The 13619-nt window shown below is 42.6% G+C and overlaps 2 protein-coding genes across 4 annotated transcripts in view; one reads left to right on the top strand and one right to left on the bottom strand.

Moving 5' to 3' along the window:
- Nucleotides 1–1036: 1036 nt before the first annotated feature.
- On the bottom strand, nt 1037–10702 carry SUPT7L (SPT7 like, STAGA complex subunit gamma). Of its 3 annotated transcripts, none has more exons than XM_007470856.1 (6): nt 10408–10656; nt 9592–9692; nt 8220–8624; nt 4453–4777; nt 3307–3544; nt 1037–1738 (listed from the first exon to the last, which is right to left on the bottom strand). In XM_007470856.1, exons 2-6 carry the CDS (start codon nt 9603–9605, stop codon nt 1476–1478), a joined length of 1245 nt encoding a protein of 414 aa, XP_007470918.1. In that variant the 5' UTR covers nt 9606–9692; nt 10408–10656; the 3' UTR covers nt 1037–1475. The 3 variants fall into 3 exon arrangements, with proteins under 3 accessions (XP_007470918.1, XP_007470919.1, XP_007470920.1); XM_007470857.1 differs by having other exon boundaries at nt 1044–1738; nt 10413–10680; XM_007470858.1 differs by lacking the exon at nt 8220–8624 and having other exon boundaries at nt 1044–1738; nt 10413–10702.
- A 271-nt stretch (nt 10703–10973) lies between these two features.
- SLC4A1AP (solute carrier family 4 member 1 adaptor protein) overlaps nt 10974–13619 on the top strand; it is a 23201-nt gene continuing 20555 nt past the window's right edge. The window contains exons 1-3 of the mRNA XM_007470859.1: nt 10974–11657; nt 11874–12066; nt 13537–13604. Of these exons, the coding sequence (XP_007470921.1) occupies nt 10992–11657; nt 11874–12066; nt 13537–13604 (927 nt within the window). The 5' untranslated portion in view covers nt 10974–10991. The remainder of the gene's footprint in view (nt 11658–11873; nt 12067–13536; nt 13605–13619) is intronic.

Below are 13619 nucleotides of genomic sequence, written 5' to 3' on the forward strand. Positions count from 1 at the left end.
AGAGGACCCAGTACATAATAGGTACTCAATAAATGTTTGCTAAGTGAATGAATTAAATACTAGGTGGCTACTTTATGGAAACTGACCACCTGATGTGTACTTTCATCAATAAATAAGTGAAAATGAAGCTAAGCCTGGAACAGGAAGGGTTTAGATAAATGTGCCAAGGATGTACAATTAGCAAACTTATAAATGATCTGGTAACAGTTTAAATTATAACCTCATTTTGTTGCTATTGCATTCATATTTATTCTCAGTGCTGGACATTTAAGGCACTCAATGATGTGGGCCTGGATTTCTGGTCTCCACTAAAGGAGTGCTCTGACTTTCACAAGACTTGTATTCTGCACCCCCAAACCAAACTTCAGCAGTATTTAACATGCACACATTTGCTAATTACTCCTGATTATTCCAGTGCTACATCATTTACTTAATACTGATTGAGACTATCAGATGCCAAGCAGGGCAGGTACTGCTATGGATGAGTAACAGCAGTAAAGTTGTTCAAGACATGATGTAAAGCAGAAAGGTGCATACTGTTATCCTTTTGGCGGCTGCCCATCCAGTAGAAACACAATGTGCAGACAGAATTCTGGCAAAGGAATGGACTGTTCTCTGATGGCCAAGCAGATGCAACAAATGAAATAGGCACAAGCCTTTCCTTGGACAGGTCCTGTTTGCTTCATTCACAAAGGAGAAAAATGAAAGGAGCAATCAAAAAGTGTACATGGTGAAAATATTAAAAAAAATCTGAATGGAAATAAAAAAATAAAGATGGTGGAAATACACAGAATAAGTCTAGAGAAGAAGAAAATATGTGGCCGAGATAGTAGAGGGCTGTCTGAAAAAGCAAAAAGCCTGTTTACCACAGACCGCTCTGACTTTATAGGCGACCTCATGGGCAGCAAAAACAGTTTGAAAACAAGACTACTGATAGATAAGCTATGCAATGTTTAGCTATTTCCTCTTAGGTATTAGCACTGGATTCCCAAGGACTTCGACCAAAAGTGAAGCAAGTTAAAAAAAAATTGACATCTGATACCAGCATATATTTACTTGTGAGTCTATTCAAGCACAGCTTTGAGGCTTAACAACATCTCCATCTTCACAATATCTCTGCAAGGTAGGTCAAAGCAGTATGATTCTTCTCAGTTGTGCAAGAGAAACAGCTCTAGAGAAGCTAAGTCACTTGTCTAGTCACACAGTAGATGTCAAGGACAGTGCTTTGGTCTCTGGATTACCATCCCAGTGGCATGATGTCTGTGAAAGGTAGCTTGGTTGTTGTGGAAAACTACAAAAACTGGATGCAAAAGGAAAAAGCAGACTTATTTGGCTAAATCCAGTTCCACTGATATCGGGAAAATCCACTGTGTTTAAGAATAAAAGTCAAATCACTGTTTATGGAAACAAATTAGAATACATCAAGGTTTTCTGTTGGGTCTTGTAGGTCTGGAGAGAAACTCTCCCTCTCTGCCTTATATTTTCCTCATCCTCTTTTTACAGCGCTGGTTGAAAACAGGGGAGGACCCCATGAGGCTGTCAGTGGAGTGAGAGCCATAGCTGCTGTCTGAGTCATCAGGGCTCTGGGGGATCCCAGCTTCACTCATGCCTGACATGGGCTCCTCGAACACATCGCTGCCCAGCACGCCATGCCCAGAGACGTTGCCTTCTTCACTCTCTTGCGGCTCCATTTTCACGTGGGCCAAGTTCCAAAGAAGTGAAGCATTTACTTCTGTACCTGGGAATGGAAGAAGAACGTAGAACTAACTAGCAGTAAGAAAGGCTGGAACAGGGCTTCCCTGGTGGCACAGTGGTTAAGAATCCTCCTGCCAGGGCAGGGGACACGGGTTTGAGCCCTGGTCCGGGAAGATCCCACATGCCGCGGAGCAACTGAGCCTGTGCGCCACAACTACTGAGCCTGTGCTCTAGAGCCCATGCTCCGCAACGAGAAGCCACCGCAATGAGAAGCCCACACACCACAAGGAAGAGTAGCCCCCTGCTCGCCGCAACTAGAGAAAGCCTGTGCGCAGCAACGAAGACCCAACGCAGCCAAAAATAAATAAATAAATAAATAAAATTTGTTTAAAAAAATCTATTAAAAAAAAAAGGCTGGAACAAAGTAGGAGACATGCACCACCCAGGGCCAACTGATGACCTTTGAGATCAGTTTTCACTCTGATTCTCTACTTGGCTGGAGAATATGGTGGTTATTCTCTGCTCAAAATGTTACCAACTCAACTCTAAATATCTTCTTTTCCACTTCCTCACCCTCCTTTACCCCACCTCATCCACCTCCATTTTCCCTAAACTAGGGAAGTAAAACTATGCTCGTGGAAAGATTCATGGTTCAAAGGCAGGCACAACCATGGGCTCTTAGGTATTACAGTGGCCTGTCCTTTTATGGGGCTGTCTTGTTTTCCTGCCTTATGTTTGGGTCCCTGGTCCTCTCTCACATTATGAAAAGTTAATGACCAGTACGAAATGCTGGCAGCTGTTCCCAGACTGCTGAAAAGAGACGTGACCCCTACATCTGCAACAATTCTTTTTGGCTCTCCTGCCTCTGTATCTTCTAGCAGCACTGTTCTGTGGTTATTACGTCTTCCATGGTGAAAGGCTCTCTGCCCAATACTTTAAAAAATGCGGCCTAATTCTGTTTAGGCTACAATGAAGGACTGGCTATTTGCATCATTTGTGCATTGATGACATGACAATTTATATTTGTAAAGAACTGAGCGTCTAGACTAATTTGCAATCTAACTGACTTAGGGGTCAAGTCATCTGGTTCTGAAGGTAATCACAGGGTCTATCTGGAAGAAGAGGCCAGCTGCCTGTAACTGGGTTGCCCTATTTCAATTCCTTTCAGTTCCAACTTGTTGGGGGGTACTTTAGCAAGGAACCCCAACTATTCAAACATCCCTGAGCAATTAACGTTACTCCATCTATCTGGAAGTTGCCTTAATCAATTCAGTACAAGCAGCAGGAAAGACCAGAATACAGAGAACAGGAGGCCATCTGCCCACCCAGCTGGGTCAGCTGAATTAACTCTGGTAATCACTTATTGCATCTACATCCTAACTAGAAATAATTTTAAAGAATGTCTGTAAAGCTCTGCTAGTCCTTTCTTCCTTAATTACAAAGAATGTTGGTATCTGTAGATTAGTGAAGCTATATTTGTTTTCAGACTTTCCATTCTCCTGCCCATCCCCACTTTTGTTCTTCCATCTCCAGAGTTTGAATCCAAAATGCAAGAAGTACTGAGACTGGCAGATCTCCCAGAATCAAAATAGGTAAATTGTTTTCTCTTACTTGAAGCCTGTGGTGAAGCCTCGACCTCCAGGTTAGATGGGAAGCGTTCACTCTGAGCCCCAAGGACTCCCATGGGCAGTGACTGGTCTCCAGAAGCAAGGTCAGCCTCCAGTTCCTCACTGACAGGGAAGGTGATGTCGCTCACAGGTTCCTCCTTGATCTTTACAGGTTTAGTGTCCTCTGTGGCCTTCTCAGGATTGACAATCCTTTCATACTCTTCAGAGAGCTGCTTACTAATCTGTTGGCAAGCAAGAGTCAATTTTCCAAGTTAAAAGCAAGTTGGATAGTCAGCTTGTGGCATCCATGGAAAAGCCAACAGAATATGAATATGCATAAAACATCGCTGCCAAAGGAAGGAATGTGAGTTTGAAATTCGTAAATGACAGAGACATGTAAAGAATATCTGTTTAGCAGAGAATGTGTATGTCATTAATTAAAAGGTACATAAAGGTGAAAAATATTTAGACTGTATTATATCAGAACTGGGACAAAAGATCACATTTTTAGCTATAAAAATTAAGATTTGACATAGGTACCACAGGTGGATGATGAACACTGTAGGAAATCTGGATCGCTTAGCAAAGACGACTGGGTGTTAAGAATTCCTTACCATATTTTAGATTTGGGGAAACCGAAACAGTGAACAAAATGCCTCAGGCCACAAGGGTTGAAGAGCTCAGATATTTCTGTTTCTAATCAAAAATGGCATCTCCCCCACCACACTCCACCCTTGGGCAGCATCACCTCACTCTGTTTTCTTTCTCATAGCACTTAACGTCATCTGAAATTATTTTGATCATTATTTGTTTACTTGTTTTTGTTTCCCTCTCAACAAGAGTGCAAGCTCAAGGAACCTGTTAACTGCTGAATCTCATAGTGCCTGACTCACAATAGGCACTCAATAAATATTCGTTGAATAAAAGCATGCTAACCACATGCTATAATTTCACTGACTAAAGGAGACCCCTGAGTCTGGCCAGGTCAGTGATGAGGCCAGTGGAACACAGCCAGGGCCGAAGAGGAAAGCAGGGTAAGTCCACTCTGTTCCAAGACCCTGTGCTCTGCACCCTAGAGCAAGTGTTAGTGATCCTGCTGGACACCCCTAGATTACACATCTTTACCCACTTCTCCTCAGGGTCCTCTCACCTGCAGCATGTAACTGTGATAGTCCTTGATGCGGTGCTGCCAGAACTTCTGGAGGGAGAGCACGCTGCCAATGCCCACTTCATGGAAAACCTGCTCCATCACGTCGGGGAAGGGAGTCTGCCCCAGCCGGGCCTCCTGATCCACAGCAAAGCGCAGCAACTTGGTGAACTTAAGACAATACTCGTGTGCCACATCAGTTAGGGTCTCCAGGACACTTTCGTTAGCACACTCAAAGCCTGCGTGGGCTAGGATTGTGGCCACTGCCTGGTAGAGGAGCTGCCGGCAGGAGTGCCAGCTGAGTTCAGTCACAGGCTCCCCTTTCCCACTGAAAGCGGAGACATGCTAGTGTTATTAGTGCTCTTGCAAAGGGGTGACCTGTCCTGTCTCCCTAGGAAGTTTACAATTCCAATCAAACCACCGGCTCAGCTTTCCAGGGGAATTCTAGGCAGGTTACATAGCCCAGTGTCATCTTGTTGCTGTCAGGGCATGTCTCAACAACCCACAGTCATATCCCTGAGCTGCTCCAATTACATAAAGTTTGAACAGGCAATAGATGCCTGTAGTAAACAGTATAAAAGGGTATCTAGTGAAAAGGAAGTTTCCTTCTCCTTATATCAACTGCTGGATTTTGATCACTTTTAGGATCTGATTAATTTTAAGAGTATAGCTCAGATACTGCTCAGTGGTGCTCTGTTTCATCAGAACATAGGTTCCTCACATGCTGGGCAATACATGGACTTCTAGAAATTCACAGTCCCAATTAGGAGATTCTTATTTAACTACAACAGACCATTTGTAAAGCTGGGAGAGGAACTCAATTTTATAAAAGCAATTTAAAACATATATAGCTTACAAAGCATTTTTATCCTGTTTTATGCTGTGAAGTGGGTAGGGGTCCATATTTCTTCATATTCCTATCCGGCAGGTGAAGAAAATGAAGTTCAGAGGGGCTGACTTGCCAAAAGAATTTTGGTATTATTAAGTGATAGAGCTTCTGCCTTTAGAGCCCATGTTCTTAATAATACACTGTTTTGCACCTAATCACGATGACAAAGATCCTAATCTTTCCAAAACAAAACAAAAAACCTCAAAAAACTGTCTGGTCTCCTAAAAATAACTTTTAATGAGCTCCTAATAATTTACCTGCTCTCCCGAAATTTCCTATCTTCTGCCTCCCTCTGACAAAGTAAATAGATAAAAAAAAGATAGGGTACAGAAAATTACTTTTCCCTGGTCCATACTTGGCATGCGTTACCCTGTGCTTGCTGTACAGAGTGCCTGAGGAGCTGCACACCCATGCTGCTGTTATCTGCTCAGTAGCAACTACTATAATTCACATAATAATTGGAACGTAAGAAAACCAACTGCCTCATAACTTTTCATTCACTGTTTGCATCATCGTTTCCCATGGCCAGTCTCTCTGGACCAAAAGCTAAAGGCTTCAGAAGTGCCTAATAAACAGAGCTAAATCAGTATTGCTTTGCTTAATATGTGGACCCATTTCAAAGGAAAATAATTCTTCCCGTACCCCCATAGCTGATGCAAATTATTTTTGTACACCGTTTCTTAAATATGTATAAAACAAACTACGTTTAAACTTCTGATGTTCACAGAATCTTCCTAACAATTAAAATTAGAAAATTGACACGAAAGTACAAATTCTAAATAATAGCATCAATTTAATATGAAGGACAATATTATTTTGTTAAAGGTAAATTGCTCTCAAAATGCAAACTTGGTACTGATTCCCACAGAGTGAGTTGAGTTAGGCACATCTATACTAACACGGGACAAGCATGTAAAGACACAGTTCTCCCTCCCTTTTTCACTATTCCAATGTCTTCAGAGCCTTTGATTAGACAATACACCATGACATTTTCTGGCCTTCATCTAGCCCAACTGCAAGCCTTACTTAATAAGTCTATTTCTGTTCTTTTCTCATTAGTTTGGGACAATTAAAATAGTAGCAACTATTATCAATAGGCAGATGCACTAAGTGATATACAATATTACTTATGTAGTATTTTTGCCAAACATTTCATTTGAATCTAATCTTGAGGAAATAATCAGCAAATCCAGTCTGATTTGGGACAGCCTACAAGTGACCTAAACTCTTAAAAAAGATTAATATCATGTATTATAAAAGGGGGAAGCTATCCTGGCTTAAAAGACACTAAAGAGGCAGAGAAAGACAAATACTGTATGATACCATTTTTATGTGGAATCTAAAACAAACTAGTAAATATAACAAAAAAGAAATAGACTCACAGATATAGAGAACAAACTAGTGGTTACCAGGGGGAGAGGGAAGAGGGGCAGGGCAAGATAGGAGAAGGGGATGAAGAGGTACAAACTACTATGTATCAGATAAATAAACTACAAGGATATATTGTACAGCACAGAGAATATAGCCAATATTTTATAATAACTTTAAAAGGAGTATAATCTATAAAAATATTGAATCATGATGTTGTACACCTGAAACTAATATAGTATTGTAAATCAACTATACCTCAAAAAAACAAAAAAAAAGACACTAAAGAGGTATAACAACCAAATGCAATGCGTGAATCTTTGTTAGGTCCAGGATTGGGGACAAACATACCTACAAAAGATATTTTGGAGACAACTGGAGAAATCTGAATACAGGCATATTAAATGATAGTATTTAATTAGTGTTCATTTACTTTGATGTGATAATGGTTATTGGGATTGTGTAGGAAATTTCCTTATTCTTAGGATAAGGTGAAGAATTTAGGGGTGAAAGAATGCTGAAGAATTTAGGGGTGATATATTGCAATGTCTGCAACTTTAAAATATTTGGCAAAAAAAGTCTTATGTGTATATGTATATATATATGTTTGTATATTTGTGTGTAAATGTGTGTATACACTTACACATACATGAGAGAGAAAGTAAATGTGGCAAAATGTTAACAATTGGTGAATCCAGGTGAAGGGTATTTGGGTGTCTGTCGTACTATTATTTAAACTTTTCTATAGGTCTGACAAAGTTCAAAAGGAAAAGGAAAAAGTAATTATTTGGCACCAAATGCAAACTTTCACACTGAAACCTAGTAGTAGCCCTAGGTTATAAGGCAGTCATTCAGAGGACGTGGAGCAGGGCTTCTCAAATTGAAATATACTTATGAACATTCTGGAGGTCTTGTTAAAATGAAAATTCTGATTCAGCAGGTCTGGGTGGGGCTGAGACTCTGCATTTCTAACAAGCTCCCAGGTGATGTTGATGTTGCTGATCTTGGACCAGATTTTGAGTAGCAAGGATCAAGAACATTTTTCTATTATTATTTCTTAAACTATGTTATCAAAATGAAAATACACAATTAAAAATTCTTGTATAGAACTTGGAGATTCCTAATAGTATGAGAATAAGTCCATGAATCTCATTTTAAGGGCACTGAGCTAAACCCATATTATACCTTTTAATGAAACAGAAGAACTAGACTCTGAGGACTATGCGACCATGGCCTATTTTACAAACTAGTGTAGTACTTGCTCCTAGTAAAGTGCTTGGCACATATTAGGCACTCCATAAATATTTGTTGCATCAGAAAATAAAAAAATAACAGACTCTGGATTCGGAAGATCAGGGTTCAAGTCCTAGACTTCCCACTAATTACCTGAGCAACTTTGGCCAAGGCAATTACTCTCATCCTCAGTTTCCTCCTGGAAATGTGATTACCTGCTTAACACGGTTGTTGGGAAGATTTTTTGAGAAAAGTAAGATATAGCAAAGCCTTGCCTTACCGATAAAAGTCACTCTCTGGGTCACTGTGCCGGATGTGGAATGGGGCGCTGGGATTCTTACAATCTAAAGGAAGGAGGTCATCAGGAAGAGGAGGTGACCCAGGGCAGGACGGAAGAGGCTCACTCTCTTCAGTCTTTACACCTTCTGTCTGTTGCTGATTCTGGGCCTGAGCTGTGGCAATGAGGTTACGCAGACGTCGGTTGTGCTGGATCAGCTGAATGGTATGGATGGTGAGGCTGCATGGCTCTGAGGGGATATCCAACATAGTGGGGGGCTTGGGCTTGTTGGCTGAGGGTTGGTGCAGGGGTGGGTCATGGACTTCTACCAGTCGGAACTCCCGAGGGAGCAAGTCAAAGGAACTTCTGTTTGTCTGGCTTGATGAGATTGGTATCTCTCCCCAGTATCTCAACATTTTGGAATAAGAAAGGAAGAGCTTTCAAGTTAAATGTAGATGATATTCTAAAAGTAGTGTTTTAAAATCTCTAGCAACTGCAGGTTACGGGCTTCTGTAGTGAAAAATATGAAGTCTAGCCAGTTATTTACATAAAAAGTAGGCAGTTCAAGACCACTTAGAAAAATGTCAGTGTCAGCAACACTGTAGGACCAAGGATGTTCTCCCTGAAGAAATTAAGAGAAATATAACTGTTAGATGCCAGTCATCACAATCACACACTAGGACAATTCCTACTGCACTGAACCACAAGGTAGAGTTTGGGTCATCAGTAGATTAATAGCTGCAAGAGTATCTGGGGCCATAGTGTCCATATTTTCCATCTCACCCTACTAACTCATTACCAGAACTGCCATCATACCCAGTCCTGAACGATCTGCGAGGCAAGATACTTAAATGAGACCTGGAATACTTCTCAGAGTATCTTGACACATCTGTCCTGGATCAGTAGGAGAAAAGGGAATAGAGTTAAAGATAGGAAAAGGTGGTTCTTTTTTTTTTTTTTTTTTGGCTGTGCCATGCAGCTTGTAGGATCTTAGTTCCCCCAACCAGGGATAGAACCCAGGCCTGGGCAGTGAAAGTGCTGAGTCCTAACCATTGGACCACCAGGGAATTCCCGAGGTGGTTCTTAATTTGTGAATGCCAGGCATGGGAACCTTTAACTGGTCCTGGTGGAACAATATATGAACCACTAACCTAAACGGTCTTATGCATTCAACTTCGGACGTATACAGGGAAGAATCTGAGATATCTGCTGTCTCCTAACGAATATCCCTTCCTTCAGTCTCTCCTTATATCTAATCTACTCTCTACAGTAATGCTAGACTTAATATTTTAAACTCATTGCCTATTGGAAAAAAGTTAGTCAAAATTTTTTTGGTTTACCATTCAACAACGTTTACAGTCTGGCTTCAACTCACCCTTCCAGATTCATTGCCCATATGTCTCTTCAAATTCAACAAACATTTACTGAATGCCAGGTATCATGTGAAGAGATAAAGACTAATGCAAGATCCTTGCCCTGAAGTGAGGGAGAAAAACATAAAAAGGACATTTCAATATTAAAGTTTGTGGTAAGAGCTGTTCTAGAGACACAGACCTGGTGCAGTGAGAAAACACAAAGGAGGAACTTCCTGGAGAAAATGACCACTTTAGATCTACCAGTATCAGACTACTCAGGCTGAGAATGCCATGCATTTTCACAGCTTAAAGATGTGATCTCTGCCAGAAATGCCCTGACACCCACCACATCCCTGGCAGACTTGTATTCATTCTTAAGTATGGCTTAAGTCACCACCCTCTATCACCTCCCCAGTACAACTCCCTTCATCATATTCTCACAGCATTTTGCATGTCTCCATCACAGCATTTATCCCTATATTTAAACTAGTACTTATCTCAATTTTATTCTTCCATCTAGCTCTCACAACTGTGATCTTAGTACAGTGAGTGCCTACTACATGCCGGGCTTTGCCTTTACTGTTAATTCAATTCTCCCAACCTCTCTATGAAGTAGATACTATTATTACTCCACTTTTCAGATGTGGAAGCTGAGGCCTACTGTCTTGCCTAATGTCAAAAATGGCTGAGAGGGGAAATCAACACGGCCAGGCTCCAGGGCCTGCACTCTTAACAACTACACTATGCTGCCTCATTAATTGGTTTCGGAAAGAATAAAGGAACGAACGGATAAATGAATGAACCAAGTGACAACAAAAATCGCCCTCTCCCCTAGCTTCACCGAAAGGAGCACGAAGGACAGACACCAAGCACAAGCAATGCCCAAGTCCCTAGGGGGGCTCCTCCGTCACCGTCAGCAGGCACAGGCGCCAATCACAGGGTCCCGGGGTCGCCTAATGCTGGGGCAGCCCGGACACAGGGACATCTGGACCTACCGAGGCAAGGAGGCTCCACTATGGACTGCCACGTCGCAGGTGCGGGGCTGGGCGGCTGTACGACTCCGAGGGGCCTGAGACGAGGGTCGCGTCAGGCCCGGAAAGCTGGTGTGTTGATTAGTGATTCAAGTCTGCCGGAAGCGCTTCTTCTCAATCAGGGGCTGCCACAGGAAGTCGTTATAACCCAGTTGCAACCTCTAAAAAGGTCCCCATTCCGACAGTACCTCGGCCGCCTTTTTGCTTCCCTCTTCTTATAACTTCCCAGGATACTCACTTCTTCACAGCGCTCTAGGTCGTGAAGGAGCAACTCCACCGTCGCTGCCAGAGAAGCCGCTGGGGGCTGGGGAGAGGGAGGCGTGGATAGGAATGTAGAGACCGAGGGGGTGAGGTTTCCCTGGAACAGATTTCGAGCCTGCACGCGCTTGATGATGGCTGCTGGTCCGTCTCAGTCCGAGCCGCTGGCTTCGCAGGAACTCAATGGCGACTTCAAGAAGCCAGGCTTGCCCTTGCCCCCGGCGGTGCGGGGCAAAGCCCCGGCCACCAATCCTTCAAGCCCTGAGGAGGTAAAGAAGGAAAGGCCCACGGCGCTGCCGGACTCCGATTCCGCGGAGCCTGAAGACCCGCCAGCCCTGCTGGACAGCGGGGAGACTAGGGGTCCAGCGGAGGAGCAGCCACGGCCCCCCACAGCGGCTCCTTCCCCTGGCGGCCCGGCCCGGGCTCCTCCTTACCGAGAGCCTCCGTGGGGCGGCCCCGCCACGGCCCCCTACAGCCTAGAAACACTGAAGGGCGGAACCATCCTTGGCACCCGGAGTTTGAAAGGGATGAGTTGCTGTCTTTTCGGGAGGCTCGCTAGCTGCGACGTGTGCCTGGAGCATCCTTCGGTGTCTCGCTACCACGCTGTACTGCAGCACAGGGTCACCGGTCCCGAGGCAGAATGCGACGGCCACGGGCCTGGCTTCTACCTCTACGATTTGGGAAGCACCCATGGCACTTTTCTTAACAAAACCCGCATCCCCCCCCGCACCTATTGTCGGGTCCACGTCGGCCATGTTCTTCGCTTTGGAGGCAGCACCCGGCTCTTTCTTTTTCAGGTACGTAGAAAAACCTAGAATTGCAGTCTCTGGAGTGCACCCAGCTGCGTTCCTGAGCTCGTTAAGTTTTCACTAAGGAAGGAGATTGTCTCAGTCAGCGATTACAAAAGTGGAGAAATCTGGCCCCTCATCTCCAGACCTCTGTACACGTTGCCATATTTCTGAAAGTGACTTTAACAATCAACTGAAAAAGAATTCTTTTGCTCGATCCATCAGGGACCAGAGGAAGACCGAGAGGCAGAATCTGAGTTGACAGTAACGCAATTGAAGGAATTGCGCGAGCAGCAACAAATGATGTTGGAAAAGAAGATGCTGGGAGAAGACTCAGAAGAAGAGGAAACGGATGCAGCCGAAAGAAAGAGAAGTACTGGTAGTCAAGATGATGAAGTGGGCTGCACCTGGGGAATGGGTAAGGACTCACAATTGCTGCCAGAGGTTAATATTTTAAATTCATTTCTCCTAGTACACTTAAATGCTTTTTGGTGTTTTTTTGTTTGGGGTTTTTTGTTTTTCTTTTTATCATACAGCCTTCATGACTCTTTGAGATAGATGGGACAAATACAGTTTGCACATTAGGTTACCCAAACTCAGATTTATTAACTTTTCTGATGCCAAAAAATTGAATTGTGGGCACTATTGATTTCTTTTAATGTGTTTTACAGAGCACTCCTTTGTTCAAAAGTTCCTCAGCATATAGTTTATTATTTTTAACCATTAAAATTTATTTAATTAAGTACTGATTATTGCTAAAGGGGGTGAAACTACATTCAATCAAATAAAACAGAATGTTATTCAGTGTAGGAGTCCTTTTGAATTTTTCATACGTTGTGTAAATACCCTGAAATGTGAAAATATCTAATCAGAGGAATAAATTGAATTTTCCATAACACCAGACATTTTAGAGGATGGGTATTCAGGAGCTAGGATTTTGAAAAGCTAGAAGATGGCCTTACTGTGTTGTTGGGAAGACAGATAAATCTTATGAAATTACTTGTGGTAAGTGCCAAACAAAAGCTAGAAACCATTAGTATGCTAGGGTAAGGGTTTAGAGAAGGGAGTAGTCACTGAGGACCTAGACCTGCGCTATCCAATATGGTAGTCATCAGCCACATTGGGAACTTACAGTGTGGCTAGTCCAAATTGACATGTGCTGTAAATGTAAAACACACACTGGGTTTCAAAGACTTAGTGTGAAAAAAGAATGTAAAATATTCATAATATTTTTATGTAGATTCCTTGATAATAATTTCACCTGTTTCTCTTTTTTGGTGTGGCTACTAGAAAATGTAAATTGCATATATGGCTTTCATTATATTTCTGTTGGCCAGCACTAACAGATCTTTGGGACAGTTTATAAGTTTATAAACAGAAGGGTTTTGAGCTGGGACTTGAAGGAAAGGAAAAGAAGCCCTTAAGAAGCTGAGCATTGGGGTGGTATTTGGGGCAGGGATTGATGATTGTAATGGAGTACTAAGTAGACCAGTCTGTTGGTGGATATGATAAGTATTGGGAAATTATACTGAAGACAAAGTATTAGACCTGGGTGTGAGTGAGTGAGAATGCTGGGCTGAGGAACGTCATTTTTTTTTTTTTTTTACATAGAGGATGTGGTAGGTAATTTTGCTTTTAAAATATCAATACATATAGTGATGGAGAACAAAAATAAGGTGCCATGAAAACAAGTTTTAACTTGTCACACAATTTAGAAAACCTGAAGATGTTCATACTGATGGTCTTGTGGTTGTCCTCCTCCCCCCCACCCCCACCTTTCTTTTCATCACTGATAACTGTATCTTTATTCAGCCTGAAGGGATAATGGGTGTCATTCAGATAGTCTCTTCTGTCTGATTGTCTTTTCTTTCTTTCCCGTATCCGGTAGGAGAAGATGCTGTAGAGGATGAGGCTGAAGAGAACCCCATTGTCTTAGAGTTTCAGCAGGAAAGAGAGGCCTTTTTTATAAAG

The sequence above is a fragment of the Lipotes vexillifer genome, unplaced genomic scaffold, assembly GCF_000442215.2.
Source record: "Lipotes vexillifer unplaced genomic scaffold, Lipotes_vexillifer_v1.1 scaffold717, whole genome shotgun sequence".
NCBI classification, from domain to species: Eukaryota; Metazoa; Chordata; class Mammalia; order Artiodactyla; family Lipotidae; genus Lipotes; species Lipotes vexillifer.